The 19,456-nt window shown below is 37.4% G+C and overlaps 1 protein-coding gene and 1 long non-coding RNA gene across 7 annotated transcripts in view; one reads left to right on the forward strand and one right to left on the reverse strand.

Moving 5' to 3' along the window:
- RNF138 (ring finger protein 138) overlaps window positions 1–15,200 on the forward strand; it is a 43,810-nt gene extending 28,610 nt beyond the window's left edge. For 4 of the 6 annotated variants that reach the window (XM_035270816.3, XM_054244095.2, XM_078347954.1 and 1 more), the window contains 4 exons: window positions 3,396–3,452; window positions 4,835–4,946; window positions 7,885–7,992; window positions 12,877–15,200. In XM_035270816.3, coding sequence (XP_035126707.1) covers window positions 3,396–3,452; window positions 4,835–4,946; window positions 7,885–7,992; window positions 12,877–12,945 — 346 coding nt within the window. In that variant the 3' untranslated portion in view covers window positions 12,946–15,200. The remainder of the gene's footprint in view (window positions 1–3,395; window positions 3,453–4,834; window positions 4,947–7,884; window positions 7,993–12,876) is intronic. The other 2 variants (XM_078347955.1, XM_035270817.3) reach the window with 1 other exon arrangement.
- Window positions 4,902–19,456, reverse strand: part of LOC128929467 (uncharacterized) — a 35,820-nt gene continuing 21,265 nt past the window's right edge. The window contains exon 3 of the long non-coding RNA XR_013525836.1: window positions 4,902–5,638. This is a non-coding gene — a long non-coding RNA (uncharacterized LOC128929467). The remainder of the gene's footprint in view (window positions 5,639–19,456) is intronic.

A 19,456-nucleotide genomic window follows, 5' to 3' on the forward strand; every position in this document is an offset into this window, starting at 1 on the left:
CATATACCATGTTCTCACTCATAAGCAGGAGTTGAACAATGAGGACACAGGAGAGAAATATCACACACTGGGGTCTGTTGGAGGTGGGGGGGGCGAGGAGAGGGATAGCATTAGGAGAAGTACCTAATGTAGATAATGGGTTGATAGGTGCAGCAAATCATCATAGCACATGTATACCTAAGTAACAAACCTGGGCATTCTGCCCATGTACCACAGAACTTAAAGTATAATTTAAAAAAGAAAAACAAACTTCAATCCTTATTGGACATGGTGGCTTATGCCTTTATTATCAATACTTTGGGAGGCCAAGGTGGGCAGATCAACTGAGGTCAGGAGTTCGAGACCAGCCTGACCAATATGGAGAAACCCTTCCCTACTAAAAATACAAAACTAGCCAGGCGTGGTGACATATGCCTGTAATCCCAGCTACTCAGGAGGCTCAGGCAGGAGAATCATTTGAACCTGTGAGGAAGAGGTTGCAGTGAGCCAAGATTGAGCCATTGAACTCTAGCCTGGTCAACAAGAGGGAAACTTAGTCTCAAAACAAAACAAAAACTCAATCCTATTTTCTAAATTTAAAAAGGAGTGTTGCTGAAATTTTCATCTTCCCTGATAATATTATAGTTCTATAAACCAGTCAGAAGTTGTTATAGTATTTTAAAAGGGCACATCCAAAACCCAGTGTATTTATTTTATTTTCAAAACCCAGTGTTTATATTAATTTAGAAGATTTTTAAAGCTGGATAGAAAATCTGCTACCAAGTTTAAATGTATAGATATGAGCTGTTATTTTATTTTTTATTTTTTGAGATGGAGTTTCACTCTTGTTACCCAGGCTGCAGTGCAATGGCATGATCTCGGCTCACCGCAACCTCTGCCTCCTGGGTTCAGGCACTTCTCCTGCCTCAGCCTCCTGAGTAGCTGGTATTACAGGCACGTGCCACCATGCCCAGCTAATTTTTTGTATTTTTAGTAGAGACGGGGTTTCACCATGTTGACCAGGATGGTCTCGATCTCTTGACCTTGTGATCCACCCGCCTCAGCCTCCCAAAGTGCTGGGATTACAGGCGTCAGCCACAGTGTCTGGCCAAGTTGTTATTTTTTTTTTGAGATAGAGTTTCGCTCTTGTTACCCAGGCTGGAGTGCAATGGCGCGATCTTGGCTCACCGCAACCTCCACCTCCTAGGTTTAGGCAATTCTCCTGCCTCAGCCTCCTGAGTAGCTGGGATTACAGGCACGTGCCACCATGCCCAGCTAATTTTTTGTATTTTTAGTAGAGACGGGGTTTCACCATGTTGACCAGGATGGTCTCGATCTCTTGACCTTGTGATCCACCCGCCTCAGCCTCCCAAAGTGCTGGGATTACAGGCGTCAGCCACAGTGTCTGGCCAAGTTGTTATTTTTTTTTTGAGATAGAGTTTCGCTCTTGTTACCCAGGCTGGAGTGCAATGGCGCGATCTTGGCTCACCGCAACCTCCACCTCCTAGGTTTAGGCAATTCTCCTGCCTCAGCCTCCTGAGTAGCTGGGATTACAGGCACGTGCCACTCCACCCAGCTAATTTTTGTAGTTTTAGTAGAGACGGGGTTTCAACATCTTGGCCAGGCTGGTCTTGAACTCCTGACCTCGTGATCCACCAGCCTTGGCCTTCCAAAGTGCTGGGATTATAGGCACGAGCCACCATGCCCTGCCAATTTGACTTTATTTTAAAGAGCAAGTTTTTAGTTGCAGAAAGGTGAAAATAGTAGTTTAATAGTCTTCTATTTGGGTTATGTATCTTAACAGCCAAGTTTGCTTGCTTGCTTGGGCCATATATGGAGAGATAATATTGTTATTATCATAGAAGATAACTGGGTGTCATTGGAATGGTGCCTTTTCGCTGTGTACACATTGTTGTATATACATTTATTTTGAAATAAATAGAAAAGAAAGACCAGCTGCTAAGTAGATGATATAGTACTGCTTGTCTTTTTATAAAGGAAAAATCAATAACCAGTTTAAGTTTGGCTTTTTAAACTCTGGCATTGAGATATAGAGCCAACCTGTGTTGTACAATTTTTTTTGCCACTACCTATCTTTATTACCGTGTTAAGATTTCTGCTATTAGGCTGGGCGTGATGTCTCATGCCTGTAATCCCAGCACTTTGGGAGGCCGAGGCAGGCAGATCACGAGGTCAAGAGATCAAGACCATCCTGGCCAACATGGTGAAACCCTGTCACTACTAAAAATACAAAAATTAGCTGGGCGTGGTGGCGTGCACCTGTAGTCCCAGCTACTCAGGAGGCTGAGGCAGGAGGATTGCTTGAACCTGAGAGGCGGAGGTTGCAGTGAGCCGAGATCCCACCACTGCATTCCAGCTTGGCGCGAGACCGTCTCAAAAAAAAAAAAAAAGAAAAAGATTTCTGCTATTGAAAAACATTGCTTTTATAAAATTGACCACATTGGGCCAGGCTCGGTGGCTCACACCTGTAATCCCAACACTTTGGGAGGCTGAGGTGGGCAAGTCACCTGAGTTCAGGAGTTCAAGACCAGCCTGGCCAACATGATGAAACCCCATCTCTACTAAAAATACAAAAATCAGCTGAGCATGGTGGCTCATGACTGTAATCTCAACTACTTCGGAGGGTAAGACAGAAAAATTGCTTGAATCCAGGAGGGTGGAGGTTGCAGCAAGCCAAGATTGCGCCACTGCACTCCAGCCTGGGCGACAGAGTTAGATTCTGTCTCAAAAAAATAAATAAATAAAATTGATCACATTGATTAAATTCTGTAGCACACAAGTGACTACAACCCTGTATGGAATACTTAGGGTTCCTCTGATACTCCATATGACACATGACTCTGGTATAGGGTAAAAGTGGAGATGTCAGGTTGTTCTGTATATTAAATGTTAGTGAAGCCTGCTTTCTTTCTTTTTGGAAGTAAGATATAAACGTGATGAATAGTCACATATTTTCTTAAATTACTCCACTTTGGAGGTCATAACCTTAAACCATGTCCTAATTTCAAATAAAAAAGTTAACAAATTCTTGAGTCTACCCTAGCATTTACAACCTTACTCTAGTCTATGTAAAGATAGAGGAATGGGACTTAAGGTAATTCTGCATAATTCTCTATACATCTGTGACTGTGCATAAGTTAATTTTAAAGAACATGAATAAGAATGTAGTAAACAGTGAATTTATTTAAAAGTAATTAATGTCATAATTATTTCATAGTTCAGAACTATTTGATGTTCAGATTTTGTTTTTCAAGCACCCACAGGAAAAAGGAGTACCGAAGTTCAGACTTTTAAAACAAATTCAGACTAGTCTTCTTCATTAATGGTTCAAGATAATTAACCTTTAATGTGTTTTCGTTACTTTGAGGTATTAACTTTTTTCCCCTGTGCTTAAGTAATAGGAGTGAAACATCTACATCTGATAACACGGAAACTTACCAAGAGAATACAAGGTAAGCTTTTAAAAAATCCTGCCACTTTAGTAAAATATTATATTTATCACTTTATCAAATCCGTTTTAAATGAAACTTTCTTTTTTTCTTTTTTTTTTTTCTTGTTTTTGAGACGAAGTGTTGCTTTGTTGCCCAGGCTGGAGTGCTGTGGTACGATCTCAGCTCACTGCAACCTCTGCCTCCTAGGTTCAAGTGATTATCCTGCTTCAGCCTTCTGAGTATCTGGGATTACAGGTGCCTGCCACCATGCCCGGATAATTTTTGTATTTTTAGTGGAGATGGGGTTTCACCATGTTAGCCAGGCTGGTCTCAAATTCCTGACCTCAGATGGTCTACCCGCTTTGGCGTCCCAAAGTGCTGGGATTACAGGTGTGAGCCATCACCCCTGGCTGTAAATTAAGCTTTTTAAAAAATTTCAGTTAAATCACTAGGCGTGGTGTTTGAAGTTAGCAGTTTAGAAATAGAAAATGCAGTTACTGCTTTTAAGAATCACATTAGATTAAAACAGTTTAGCTGTTCTCTTTCACAGTGGTCAGGTTTCTTCCATACATGATACAGGTAAAGTTGTCCATGTTGAACTGTCCTTTCCTGAAATTCAGAAGTATTAGAACTCAGTTTCGAGGCTAGCCTGGCCAACATGGTGAAACCCTGTCTCTACTAAAAATACAAAAATTAGGTGGGCATGGTGGCACATGCCTGTAATCCCAATTACTCAGGAGGCTTGGGCAGGAGAATCGCTTGAACCATGGAGGTGGTGGGGGTTGCAGTGAGCCGAGATCGCACCACTGCACTTAAGCCTGGCAACAATGAGACTCTGTTGCAAAAAGAAAAAAAAAATCTGTTGATCCTCAGTGTTTTTGAGTATTTCATTCACGTGATCAGTGCTTTTGTTTTTTGCTTTTCCTTTGAATTCTGGATGTTGGATTCCTAGGGCCTGGTATATTTTAGAGATGATATTGATGGGAGTCTTTCAGAAGTTTTAAGTTCCTAGATAATAAGGTTTGCAAAATGTAGAACATCACAGAATATTTAAAATTTTCAGTGAACTTATAATGAAAGCTATTGGCATCACACAAACGACTACAATTAAGTTTGTACCTAACTACATAATAAATGGAGCCAGCTAGGTTTTTGGTTTTTTGTTTTGGCCTAGAGGCACCATGAAAAAATAGTACTGAGGACACCAAGAGTACTGTAAAATGAGATTGGGAACCTCTGTAATGCATCATTTGCTGAACGTATGTTCAAAATGAGAGACTCTTTGAATAGTCTAATAACTCTAACTTTAAAAAAAATTTATAGTGATTCCTCAAAAAATAGGAGAGCATTATTTTATGTTATGATTTTGCAATAAGGATGTTTCACTTAAAATTGTTCCACAGTTCTTCTGGTCATCCCACTTTTAAGTGTCCCCTGTGTCAAGAATCAAATTTTACCAGGCAGCGTTTACTGGATCACTGTAACAGTAATCACCTATTTCAGATAATTCCTGTGGTAAGTACATCTGTTTAATGTCTTCTGCTTAGATTAAAACATGGTGTTCCATTTATTTCACTTCATGTGTACAAGGGAAAGTAGTTGATTTATATGTGGTTGGGACATTATCAGTAAGGTAGATTTTTGTCAACAAAGGATTTATGACTGTGATGCAAAATGAGATATTTAAAATAATTAAATATCTCATTATAAAAAGAGAGATGCATATTGTGAGATAATATAGCACAGTCTCATTATAAAAAGGGAGATGTATAGTGTGAAGTAATATAGCATAGTCTGGAGAAGAGTGAAGTAATGAAAGATGAACTGGGAACTCATTCCTGAGTAGTAGCGGAACCTATCTGTTGGGGCCTCAGTTTCTTGCTCTGTAGATGGCAGACAAGTGGATCTAGTCAGGTAGATTGCTTTAGGTGAAAATACCTATAAGTCAGAATGAAGTCAGTAGGTATTTTTATTGTATTCTTGCAGAATCTAGTATGTGAATACATAAAGCAAGGAAAGAAAAGACTCAGACTTTGTTTTTTGATGCGTGCATATTTTTCATAACATTTTGAGGTTATGTAAGAAAACGGTGAGAGCAGGCCGGGTGCCGTGGTGCACGCCTGTAATCCCAGCACTTTGGGAGGCAGAGGCAGGCGGATCACTTGAGGTCAGGAGTTTGAGACCAGCCTGGCTAACATGGTGAAACCCTGTCTCAAAAAAAAAAAAAGAAAAAGAAAATGGTGAGAGCTTTTTGATAATGAGGGAGAAAGAACAGAATGCAGTATTCCAATATTTAATGATCCTAGAAGCGTTTCACAGGTAAGTTATTTGAAATGAATGGAACAGGAGAAACTGAGCTGGGAGAGATTTCCCTTTCAGCTGAACATTTTGTTATATAAATATTGTTTTCGGAAGGAAAAATAGGAAGAGAAATGTTATCAATAAGAACTATAGATATTTCTAAGCTATTTTATTGAATATGCTAGGAAAAGTTGTGAAAGAATATGCTTCAAGACCAGGTACAATGGCTCACAGCTATAATTCCAGCCCTTTGGGCGGCCGAGGTTGGGGGATCACTTGACCTCAGGAGTTTGAGACCAACCTGGCCAACATGGTGAGACCCTGTCTATTTAAAAAAAAAAAAAAGAATATGCTTCAGTAACCCTTAAGGATGACCTTAAACTCTCACATACCACATAGAATGGGTTCAGTTATACTTAATAAACAAGTACAATGCCAAAGAAGTCTCTGGGAAATCTCTCTCATATTTAAGATTTTATTGGCCAGGCGTGGTGGCTCATGCCTGTAATCCAAGTACTCTGGAGGCCAAGGCGGGCGGATCACCTGAGGTCGGGAGTTCAAGATCAGCCTGACCAACATGGTGAAACCCCGTCTTTATTTATAAAAAAAAAATTTAAGATATTAAAAAAAAGATTTTATTTACTTTTATATTAGATTACCAAATTCTTACTCATTTCTGCATAATATTTGATATGTCATACTTTGGCCAGAGTTCAGTTACTAAAGTGTGTGTGTGTGTGTTTGTGTGTCTGTGATTTTAGTTATGTAAGACATTCACATTTTTTTTTGAGACGGAGTTTTGCTCTTATTGCCCAGGCTGGAGTGCAATTGCAATGGCGCAGTCTCGGCTCACTGCAACCTCTGCTTCCTGGGTTCAAGCAATTCTCCTGCCTTAGCCTCCTGAGTAGCTGGGACTACAGACATGCACCACTATGCCCAGCTAATTTTTGTATTTTTAGTAGAGACAGTGTTTCACCATGTTGACCAGGATGGTCTCGATCTCTTGACCTCGTGATCTGCCCGCCTTGGTCTCCCAAAGTGCTGGGATTATAGGCGTGAGCCACCTCGCCCGGCCTTACATTCACTTTTTAAGATGTATTTCATTTAAAATTAAGGATATGGCTGGGTATGGTGGCACACGCCTTTAATCTCAGCACTTTGGGAGGCCAAGGTGCGAGGATTGCTTGAGCCTAGGAGTTTGAGACCCAGCCTAGACAACAGCGAGACCTTGTCTCTATTTTTAAAAAATGAAACCAGGTACATTGGCTCACGCCTGGAATCCCAGCACTTTGGGAGGCTGAGCAGGCGGATCATGAGGTCAAGAGATCGAGACCGTCCTGGTCAACATAGTGAAACCCCACCTCTACTAAAAATTCAAAGATTAGCTGGGCGTGGTGGCATGCGCCTGTAGTACCAGCTACTTGGAAGGCTGAGGCAGGAGAATTGCTTGAACCTGGGAGGTGGAGGTTGAAGTGAGCCGAGATCCTGCCACTGCATTCCAGCCTGCGAGACTCTGTCTCAAAAAAATAAATTAAAAATAATGAAAAACTAATATTTAATTTTCCAGTTTACTTCATTTTTATTTTACTTATAAATGAAATAAAGCTCATAATAATTATATGATTATTGTACAGATCAAAATGAGATAATATATTGGGTATGTTGCAGGCAGCCAGTGATAACTGTCATTACAGTTAGTATTATTAAAAGCTAGATGTGCTGTTTCTGTTGAAACATTTGTGTAATAAGAGATTTAAGGAATATCCTGAAATACCACAGGTGGGATTAAAAAAACAGAGAGATTTAAGGAATAGAATGTCCTAAGATCTCTCTTACTGTGTTAATGTCATTTATTTAAAGTAATTGATTGGGAAATTATCTAGTAATGGAATTTGGCTTTTAAAAATGCTTCTCGGCTGGGCGTGGTGGCTCACGCCTGTAATCCAAGCACTTTGGAGGCCAAGGTGGGTGGATCACCTAAGGTCAGGAGTTCAAGACCAGCCTGACCAACATGGTGAAACCCCATCTTAAAAAAAAAAAAATTTCTCACATAGGTGTTTTTGGTAATGTACGTCTGTGTTATTTTAATACTCTCAATTGTATTATATTTTGTTTTTCTTATTTTTTGTTTAAAACAATCTGTTTCTTATAGACATGTCCCATTTGTGTGTCTCTTCCTTGGGGAGATCCTCGCCAGATAACTAGAAATTTTGTTAGTCATCTAAATCAAAGACATCAGTTTGATTATGGAGAATTTGTGGTAAGTGAATTCTTCAAGATTAGGAAAGTACCGTTTAACTATTCAAGTTAAGTAACTTTTTGGAATCTAACTTTGAATTTTGTGGCAAGCTATTTTGTCTTACTTGATGGATTTAGTGCAAGTTCTTTGGTTTTTAATAATATTGGTGAACTTTAGCTTGTAGAAACGGTAAAAATTGAGTTTATTTATTAACTCTCTCTCTGTACTAGAGAGAGAGTTAACAGTGGAACAGCAAGCACCTAGATTAACAAAATGATGATTTACATGAATATACTGTCTAGATTTAAGAGAAAATTGTACCTACAAGAAAAGTGAAATTGGTAGAACATATGGAGGATATATTTCTCATGTAGTGTAAGTTGCTTGTATCTATGCTAGAAATCTTAGATTTCTCACATCTAAAATGTAAGATACATCCTTTTTAAAAATGAGGAAGCTTAGTTATCAGGCAAAGCCAGGTTACAAAGGAGAATATTTAAGAGTGTAAGGGAAGTTATATAATGTAAAAATGAATTCGTAAAGCAAAATAGATTAATTTCTACTTCCAAATGTGTGTGATATAGTTTTTTAATTAGGTGAAAACTTAATTAATTCTGAAATTGCATATTATTCAACTTTAGTTTAATCAAAAACCCTATTTAAAATTAGTCCTGATAAAGAATGGCTATTTGTTTTCCAGTTTAGGTAAGCACAGTGATATGAACAAAATCTACATTTTTGTCTGCCTTCCATTGTTGGAATTACATCATTCTTGTTAAATGGTTTTAAAATTTTTTAGAATTTGCATTATTTAGCCTATTTCAAAATAATTAAAATATATGTAAAATTTAGGTGTGCTTTATTGTTTTAGCAATTTTAAGAAGTAGTTTTAGATTATTATTAAATTCTCATTGTGAGACAGATTTCTATGTCTAGACAAATGTATTTGGAAACACAAAGATTTGTAAACCACTTTTGATCTAATTGTCAAATTGTTTTTCCTTGCCATAGAGAAGTAGGTCATCAAATTATTTGAGATTGCCAAATTGAGGCCTTTAAAGCAAAACTCATGGGGCATAAAATTGATAGCAAATACAGTCTTTAAAATTAAGGATAAGTTTTATAACTTCATGTTATAGTTAACAATTTATTACTTGGCTGGATGCGATGGCTCACACCTGTAATCCCAGCATTTTGGGAGGCCGAGGCAGGCGGATCACCTGAGGTCAAGAGTTTGAGACCAGCCTGGCCAACATGGCGAAACCATGTCTCTACTAATTATACAAAAATCAGCTGGGTGTGGTGGTAGGTGCCTGTAATCCCAGCTACTCAGGAGGTGAGGCATGAGAATCACTTGAGACTGGGAGGTGGAGGTTGTGGTGAGCCAAGATTGCCCCACTGCACTTCAGCATGGGTGAGAGCCAAACACCATCACAAAAAAAAAAAGAGAATTTATTATTCAACTCATAATTCAATAAATGCATATTTTCTTAAAATCAGTTTACTGTCAGATATTTGGCATTATTTTCTAGAGATGACACATTTATGATTGTGTGTGATGATTAACTTCAGTTGTATTTTTCATTTTTTATCTTTATTTTTTGAAGAGACAGGGTCTCCCTGTGTTGCCTAGGCTGACCTCAAACTCAGTCTCAAACTGTCTTCTGCCTTAGCTTCCTGAATAGCTGTAACTACAGGCACATGCTTACCCAGCTTTACAATTTTTTTTTTTTTGTTTTCTTTTTTTTTGAAAGTATTCCCTCCTCTTTTTGGGGGAAGTTTGTAAAGAATTGGTGTTAATTAAAAAAAAATTTCAGTGGTGAAATCATTTGATACAGGGCTTTATTTTATGGGTAGATTTTTGCTTAACTATTCAATCTCATTGATTATTATAGTTCTTTTTAGACTTTTGATATTTTCTTAAATTAGTTTTGGTAGTTTATATCTTTCTAGAAATCTTCCATGTTATCTAAGTCATTTAGTTTGTTGATGTGCAGTTGCTGTCATAGTATTCCTTCTGTCAAGGTCAGAAGTAATATCTCTTATTTCTGATGCTAGTAATGTGAATTTTCTCATTTTCTTGGCCAATCTCACTATAGGATTGTCAGTTTTGTTGGATTTTCTTCAAGTAACCAGTTTTTTATTTCATTGATTTTCTCTATTGACTTTTATTCTCTATTTCATTAATTTTTATTTTAATCTTGTATTTTCTTCGTTTTGCTTGCTTTAGATTTAGTTTGCTCTTCTTTATCTAGTGTCTTTAAGTGGAAGGTTAGCTATTGATTTATTTTTTTCCTTCTTGATATAAACATTTACAGCTATAAATTGTCCTCTAAGCCCTGCTTTCACTGGATTCCATAAGATTGTAGTGTTTTATCTTCATTTTCATATATCTCCAAGTATTTTCTGATTTCCCTTTTGAGTTCTCCTTTGATCCACTGGTTATTTAGAAGTGTGTCTTTACTTTTCTTTTTTTTTTGAGAGAATGAAAGAAAAAAGGAGTGAAGGGAGAGGAAGAAAGGAAGAAAAAGAGGGAGAGAGAACGGAAATGTTGCTTTATTCTAAAAAATGGGTATTAATAATGGCCAATCAATATTTCATTTAAACCTCTGAGTAGGTGTGATGTGGTATTTACAAAAATGTATATTTTGTGTATTTAAAGTGGAGAGCTCTATAAATATTTATTAAGTTTACTTGTTCCAGATCTGAGTTCAAGTCCTGGATATCCTTATTAATTTTCTGTCTCGTTGAGTCTAAGTCTCTTTATAGGTCTTATGTATCTGGGTGTCAGGATCGTTAGCTCTTATTGTTGCATTGATCCTTTTACCACTATATCTTTGTTGCTTTAAAATGTATTTTATCAGATGTGAGAATTGCAACTCCTGCTTTTTATTTATTTATTTATTTTTGCTCTCCATTTGGTTGGTAAATCTTTCTCCATCCCTTTGAGTCTTTGTGTATCCTTGCATGTGAAATGGGTCTGGATATAGCATACCGTTGGGTTTTGACTGTATCTTTTGATTGGGGGATTTAGTCGATTTAAATTTAGGATTACTGCCATTTGATGTTAACTGGCTGTTTTATCCATTCGTTGATGTAAATTCTTTATGTTGATGCTCTTTACTTTTTGGTATATTTTTAGAAAGGCTAATACTGGTTGTTCCTTTCTATGTATAATGCTTCTTTCAGAAGCTCTTGTAAAGCAGGCCTGGTGGTATTAAAATCTGAGTACTTGTTTGTTCATAAAAGATTTTATTTTTCCTTCAGTTGTGAAGCTTAGTTTGTCTGGATATGAAATTCTGGGCTGAAAGTTCTGTTCTTTAAGGATGTTGAATATTGGCCCCCACTCTCTTCTGGCTTGTAGAGTTTCTGCTGAGAGATCTGCTGTAAGTCTGATAGGCTTCCCTTTGTGGGTAACCTGACCTTTCTCTCTGAGCCCTTAGTATTTTCCCCTTCGTTTCAACCCTGGTGAATCTAACGACTATGTGCCTTGGGGTTGCTCTTCTTGAGAATATCTTTGTGGTGTTCTCTGTATTACCTGGGGTTGAATATTGTCCTGCTTTGCTAGGTTAGGAAAATTTTCCTGAATAATATCCTGAAGAATATTTTCCAGCTTGGATTCATTCTCTCCATCGCATTCAGGTACACTTATCAAACGTAAATTAGGTCTTTTCACATAGTCCCATATTTCTTGGAGACTTTGCTCATTCCTTTTTATCCTTTTTTCTCTATTTTTGTCTTCTCGTTTTATTTCATTAAGTTGGTCTTCGACCTCTGATATCCTTTCTTCTGCTTGATCAATTTGAGTGTTTAAACCTGTGCATACTTCTCGGAGTTCCCATATTGTATTCTTCAGTTCCATTAATTCACTTATATTCCTCTCTAAATTGTCTGTTCTCATTAGGATTTCGTCAAACCTTTTTTCAAAGTTCTTAGTTTCTTTACATTGGGCTACAACATGTTCTTTTAACTCACAGAAGTTTCTTATTATCCATGTTCTGAAGCCTGATTCTGTTAATGGGATGCATTCATTCTCTCCATCAAGCCTTGTTCCCTTGTTGATGAGGAACTGTGATCCTCTTTAGAGGGAGAGGCATTCTGAGTTTGAGTATTCTCAACCTTTTTACACTGGTTTCTTCCCATCATTGTAAATTTATCCACCTATCATCTTTGTAATTACCAACTTTCAAATTAGGTCTCTGAGTGTACGTCCAAGAATTCCCAGGGCCGAAATATGAGCAACCCGCTGTGCCGGCCAAAACAGCGGCGTTAAGACTGATGGTGCTTTTCTGCCCGGGAATCTCCAGTCTGGCTTCCTTCTTGAGTCCGTAATAGGCGACTGTGCCTTCCCGGAGCTCCAAACGTTGGTCAGAAGGGGAACCAGTCCTGTTTACTCTGCACCAAGAGCTGCTGCACTGAGGTGCCGGCAAAACCGCTGCGCTGGCCACAAGAGTCGCGCTGGTGACCCGTGGGGCTCCTCCATTGGGAATCTTATGCTCCGTGAGCGACAAAAATTTGAAAGTGTGGTGTCCTCTCCTTCTCTGCCCTTTCACTGTGAGCTGCAATCCCGAGATGTTAGCGATCAGCCATCTTGGATCGTTCTTTCTAGCTTTACAATTAACCGCAGTTTTTATTAGTCACTTAGAAGGCATTATAACAGCTCAGATTTTGTTCCCTACTGATCTCTCTATTGTTTGTTATTCCTGAACATTTACAACTGAACTTAATTTTTTATTAAATTTCAGATATTCAAATCTTGTATTTTAAAAGATACCATTATGTATGTTGTACATAACTGACCTAAGTGTGTGTAATGTGTATCAAGATATCTAATGTATTGGGCAAAATATTGAGTAGTTGAGTATGTTTGTTTTTTCTGTTGACATGTAATGTTACTGTTTTTAGAATCTTCAGCTAGATGAAGAAACCCAGTATCAAACTGCTGTTGAAGAATCTTTTCAAGTAAACATCTGAAGGCTGAAGACATCTCTGCATCTTTGTACCTGCAAGTGCCATCTTTAAGGGAAAACTATATGAAGTCACCGTTTCAGTTGCTTGATGTGTATATTAATAAAAGTAATTCAGTCGTTTTAGGTTTTGATTGAAAATAAAGGCGAGGCTTCTAAAAACTTCATCCTCTTGATAAGTTAAAAAATGAAAGTTATGACATTAGCTTTAAAAGCATAAAAAAAGATATTTCACTAATGTAACGGTGAAAGAGAATCCCTGTTGTACTTTATCTTTTTGTAATACTAAATATTCTTGAATTTTTCATTATGTTGCTTTTGAAATTTGGTGCATTCCTCCCATTTACTTTATTATTGTACACAGATAACACACAGTAGCAAATTTTGAACAATGTGATTGATATAAACCTAACAAATCTGAGCCAGTTATTAGAGTTGCAGAGTAGAAACTTGAAGTGCTAAATGGAATAATCCAAAGGAAATTTTTAAAATGCAGATTCTAGCTGAAAAATTCAACTATAAGAAAATTGTATTTATATAACATTTACTATTTTTTGAAGACTAGTGAGAGTTCTGTAATAATTTTAATTCTTTAAAAAGCGAAAGCTTGTAAAGATATTTTGTTTTTGTTATTAGAAGGAAATACGAACAGAAAAATTTATTTCTCTCATGGGCATTTGGTAATTTCAGTCTTACTTTGACTGATTTATAAGTTTGCTAAGCTGAATAACAGCTCATTAGCCTCAGAATTTTCAATAGCCAGTATTTCTGATTAAGTTGAAACTTTTATTAGAAATTTTCAGTTGGTGATACTGTATTACTGTATTCTACAAGATACAAATGAGAGATTTGGCTTCATCTTAGTTTAGAAATTTATTCAAAGCTAAAGATGTTATATGTATGCATACATACACATATATGTGTGTATGCAGTTTGTCAGGTTATATATAGAATTTCTATTAAGGATTTTTTAAATGGACAAGCAATAGGGGGTTGAAGTGTTTACCTGATTTGTTAAAATTTTGTATATCACCAAATTTTTACAAAATAACAGTCACATTGCTAAATGATCTAGTTGGCTGCTATTACACCTTAAAAGTTGAGTTTACACACACACAATTACCTGTTTATATGGTGCTCATTTGTTATTCTCAAATATAATGTGTGACTGTGATGTAGTGAGAAAGATTCTACCAACCATTCTGTTTCACTACTTTTTAGTCAAAACTGGGTTTGTTCTTAGTATTCATTAATGAGAATCATATTTTGTAGAAGGCCCAAATCACAGAATAAAGGACGAAAAGTAGATTCACTGACATTCCATACTAATAATAAATTGTTTATGCTCTCTTTAAAATTACTAAAAGAACATAAAAGAATTTCAGAAGTAGTTTGCTGCTAATATATACATATTGTATAAAAAAGGTATATTTTGGTTTTGTTAAAACCCTTCTTGACTTTTTTACACTGAACATTTTTTTAACTTGATTTAATAAAAATGTTAATTTTGGAAGTGGAGTTTTGTAAAAACCTTTTTCAATCAAACAGTAATGACTTTATTTATGGATTATAATAACCACAAAAAAAGCCATATGTCTTAATGAACATATGCCTTTGTTTTGTCATTTTATAGGGTGATGTTTACTATGTATGTGCTTGAGCATTTTCTCTGCAGTTACATGGGTGTAATTTTCAAAACAAGCTCTTTTTAAGACCATAGTTTTTTCCAGTTTAAAGCAATAACTTTCATAGTTTCTTTCACAGTTTAATACATCCAATATGTTAAGTTAAACCATTCTGGGATTTGGGAACTTCTTTAAAGGAAAATTGTAGTAGAGGTCATCTTGATAGAATTGTATTTTGAAGTTTTGTGAATGAGTTAAGTATCACTGGTAGTCTTGTGTGTCTCACATATCAGCTTTTTCATAAGGAAAATACTGACTCTATTTGCTTTTATCTGGGAATTTCTCAATATGGAAATGATTGTTTAAAATTTCTCCTCCTTTTGTTAGTGAGTTGGGAATAGGGATAGACTTTACAGATTTAATTTATGGAAATTAAATTTACGGGGAGAAGTTCTTATTTTTAATATTGCTTATAGCTGAATCAGGATTAAAGGAGGGAAACTGTATTGATATTCCAATACCTTAATTTCACAGTACCACTTAGGAAAACTATTTCAACAAATTACAGTTTATGTTGTTAAACAGTCTTATTTGAGATGTATTGCTTTATTTTTCAATTAAAAGTGGTTTTCTCCTACTTGTGTGTCTAATTAAAATTTTGTCTGTAGGCAAACATTTAACTCTCATAACTCACCCTGAAAGACATGTAGGAGATAACCCATTATTTTGCATTTAAAAAAGGGATATGAAAAAGCTACCACATACTGGTGCTATATGTCAGATTTAACTTTATAAACCTATTTTATCCATTTCAAATGTTAATCACTTTATGAAACAATTTTATGAAGTGTCCATGTAACGAGATTTTCAAGCCCTGTTAGCAGCTAGGCAGAATTTTTTAATAGCAATAGAGTTGCTTAATAGACACTTTAATATGGAGAAATTACTTTTAAGTAAGATATCAGGGTTATAAGACTATATTGCCAAATGTATTGTCATATACCTACGGGCTGCTTGGTAAGTATTAATTATCTTCAGTACATCATAACTTTTACAGAAACTCCTTACAGCTGCTACTCAAACCCTTTGTAGAAACGTGACTTTTTAGCGTACTATGTAGAAAAGGTGTGACCCAGAAAACATAAATACACATATTATAAAATTCAGACATAAAAGTAAAGCTCTCATTCCATGATACCACTTAGTGTGTAATGTAATTCTCTGTGCCATACAGTTTTGAAGAAAGATGGGGAAGAAAGGTGAATTAAAGATGGATACAGGATCATACACTTGGCATTTCTCAATTTAACAAAAAAGGGATACAGGAATCTAAGGAAAATGGGTGTTACAGCCTGTCTCCCCACTTGAACAGCAGTGGTCCTGTCCTGGGATTGAGAAAGATGAAATATGCTTCATTCTTCCCCCAAGGTGAGTAAAATGGGTGTATTATGTTATGTACTTTATTGACTAACCATTTAAACTATATTGTACAATGTCCTGTACAACGAATTCTTCCAGCCTGGGCAACATATACCCCCATCTCTACAAGTAATCAAGAAATTGGGCTGGTGTGGTGGTGTGTACCTGTAGTGCCAGCTATTCAGAAGGCTGAGGTGGGAGGATGGCTTGAACTGGGGAGGTTGAGGCTGCAGTGAGCCATTACTATACCACTGAACTCCAGCCTGGGTGACAGAGTAAGAGTCTGAACAAAACAAAACAAAAAAACAGGAATTCTTAAGATTGTAATAGTGAAAGATGTACTGTAGAATTTAAGACAAGCAAGGCAGGGGAATAAATATGGAAGACTGGTAATCAGATGAGTCAGCCATTTGGTGGAGGAAACAGAGGGAGACAATAGGATGTGAGGGAGATTTCATATTTGTCTAAATGGGCAATAATGGTACATGTTACTGAAAGTGCACAAAGTGAACAAAAACCTGAAGTAATAATCCATGCTCAGATCAAGAAAAAACATTACTAGAATCTCCTTAAATCCTCTTGTTTCTACTTCCAGTCACAGCTAACTACTATCACTATGTAACTTCTAGTACCACACATGGATTTGTGGTAAGTGGAAGCACAGAGTAAATACTAGTTTATGTCTGGCTTTTATAACGTTTTGAGATTTTTGTTTTGTTTTTTTTTTCTTGTGTTTACAGCAGCAGTGACTTGTCTTTTGTCCAGAACAGAAAAGCTTAGTCTTCTAAAGTTACATTTTAATATTTGTAAAAGTTTTATTAAATGTATTACAAGTGATTATTTTGTGTATGTTGGCACCTAGGGATGCCAAATGTATGTAAAAACAAAACAGGCTGGTCTTCCCCTTATAACAGGAAGGAAGTGAAGAGTAGCCATATGGCCTTCCGCTGCTCTTACCTGACTTTCCATGAGCTGTGTATGGGATGTTTTATCTTTTTTTTTTTTTTTTTTTTCAGACAGTGTTTCACTATTACTCAGGCTGGTGCAGTCTCTGCAGTGGTGCAGTCTCTGCTCACTGCAACCTCCAAATCCTGGTTCAAGTGATTCTCCTGCCTCAGCCTCCTGAGTAGCTGGGATTACAGGCGTGTACCTCCACACTCAGCTAATTTTTATATTCTTAGTAGAGATGGGTTTCACCATGTTGGTCAGGCTGGTCTCAAACTCCTGGCCCTAAGTGATCTGCCTGCCTTGGCTTCCCACAGTGCAGGGATTACAGGCGTGAGCCATCATGCCGGGCCTGGATGGATTTTTGTTTTACATTTTTTGAGATGGAGTCTTGCTCCATTGCCCAGTCTGGAGTACAGTGGCGTGACTTTGGCTCACTTCAACCCCTGCCTCCCAGGTTCAAGCGATTCTCCTGCCTGAGCCTCCTGAGTAGCTAGGATTACGGGCACATGCCACCACACCTAGGTAATTTTTGTATTTTAGTAGAGATGGGGTTTTGACATGTTGGCCACGCTGGTCTCAAACTCCTGACCTCAGGTAATCTGCCCACCCTGGCCTCCCAAAGAGCAGGAATTATAGACATGAGTCACCAGTCACCTGCCTCAGCCTGGATGTTTTCTTTTCAAGGCATTTTTTGTAAGCATAACATTTTTCTATTTTATTTTTTGCTAGGCTCCTTCAAATAATGGGAAGTATGAGATTTTAATAAGTATTTAAAGACTCTTTTCTGGGATAGGGTCTGAAGCCACCAATAGAAACAAAGAGGTTGCAGCAGATATACAGAAGGGGTTTGGATAGATCTTTACCAGAAGACCAAGCATTAAAACAACTGAGCCTACTTTCTTGGACCAGACAGTCTGGTTTTGATGATTCTGGTTGCTACTCATTAACATTTGTAATGGAGAATAACTTGCAAAAATATTCAGTAGATCTCTCAAATGTCTAGATTAAGGGAAGACAGCTAGGTTGTTCATATCTGCATTGGCATTGAATCTATTGTAGGTTATTTTGCTTGAAGGATATGAAGATAATCTAATCTTATACAGATAATGTTGTTGGAAGAGGCAGGAATATTTTAGTAACCTTTAAAAAAAGATAACAGGCCCAGAATGGTGGTTTACACCTGTAATCCCAGCACTTTGGGAACCGAGGTGAGCAAATGGTTTGCGCTCAGGAGTTTGAAACCAGTCTGAGTAATGTGATAAGACCTTGTCTCTACAAAAAATATACAAAAATTAAATGGGTATGGTGGTGTGTGCCTGTAGTCCCAGCTACCTAAGGTGGCTGAAGTGGGAGGTTCTCTTGAGCCCAGTGAGGTCAAGGTTGCAGTCAACTATGATTGTGCTACTTAGTCTCCAACCTGGGTGACGGAGCAAAACCCTGTCTTAAACAAAACAACAACAAAAGACAACCAAAAAAATTCCAGAAAATGTTGGCTGGGGCTGGGCCCAGTGGCTCACACCTGTAATCCCAGCACTTTGGGAGGCTGAGGCAGGCAGATCGCAAGGTCAGGAGATCGAGACCATCCTGGCCAACATGGTGAAACCCCATCTCTTTAAAAGAAAAGAGGGTTGGCTGGATATTCTTACATACTACATCAAAACCACAACCTCCTGAACAAATAGTAACTTCTTAAAAGTTGGTTTTAATCTGAACCATATCAAACTTTGTGTACACTTAACAGGAAAATCCATAGATCTTGTATTTGAATGAATCTTTTAGCATGATTGCATAGCATTATGTAGTGGTCGGTCAAAAGATGGTGCACTGAGTTATGGAGATCTTCTAAATATTGACTCACTTTTTATACTATAGCAATTTTTTTTTTTTTGAGACGGAGTTTCGCTGTTGTTACCCAGACTGGAGTGCGATGGCACGATCTTGGCTCACTGCAACCTCCGCCTTCTGGGTTCAAGCAATTCTCCTGCCTCAGCCTCCCGAGTAGCTGGGACTACAGGCACGCACCACCATACCCAGCTAATTTTTGTATTTTTAGTAGAGACAGGGTTTCACCTCGTTGACCAGGATGGTCTCGATCTCTTGACCTCGTGATCCACTCACCTCGGCCTCCCAAAGTGCTGGGATTATAGGCGTGAGCCACCATGCCCGGCCTATAGCAATTATTTTAATATCACCATTGATCTCATCAGTCTTTAAAAATTGGGAAGCCAGGAAGCTTACAAAATTGTGATTTTTGCTTAAAATCTCAAATTTTATCTTTGACGACAAATGGTTGTTGCCTTGAAGTGTCATGATGATTTCCTCCCTCCAAATACGCACATCTAAATATTTTGCCAGTCACTCTTTTAAGTAAAAGTGGCCATGCCATGAGATAAAACAAGTTGGTTGAGCTCCTAACTCAATATAATTTGCACAAGCATATTTTCTTGAGACAACCATTGTATCTCCTTATGCAGGAAATGTGCTTTGTGTGTCTTTCCCATTTTGTTTTCCAGAATAGTAAAAAAA

This window comes from Callithrix jacchus, chromosome 13 (genome assembly GCF_049354715.1).
Source record: "Callithrix jacchus isolate 240 chromosome 13, calJac240_pri, whole genome shotgun sequence".
NCBI lineage: Eukaryota > Metazoa > Chordata > Mammalia > Primates > Cebidae > Callithrix > Callithrix jacchus.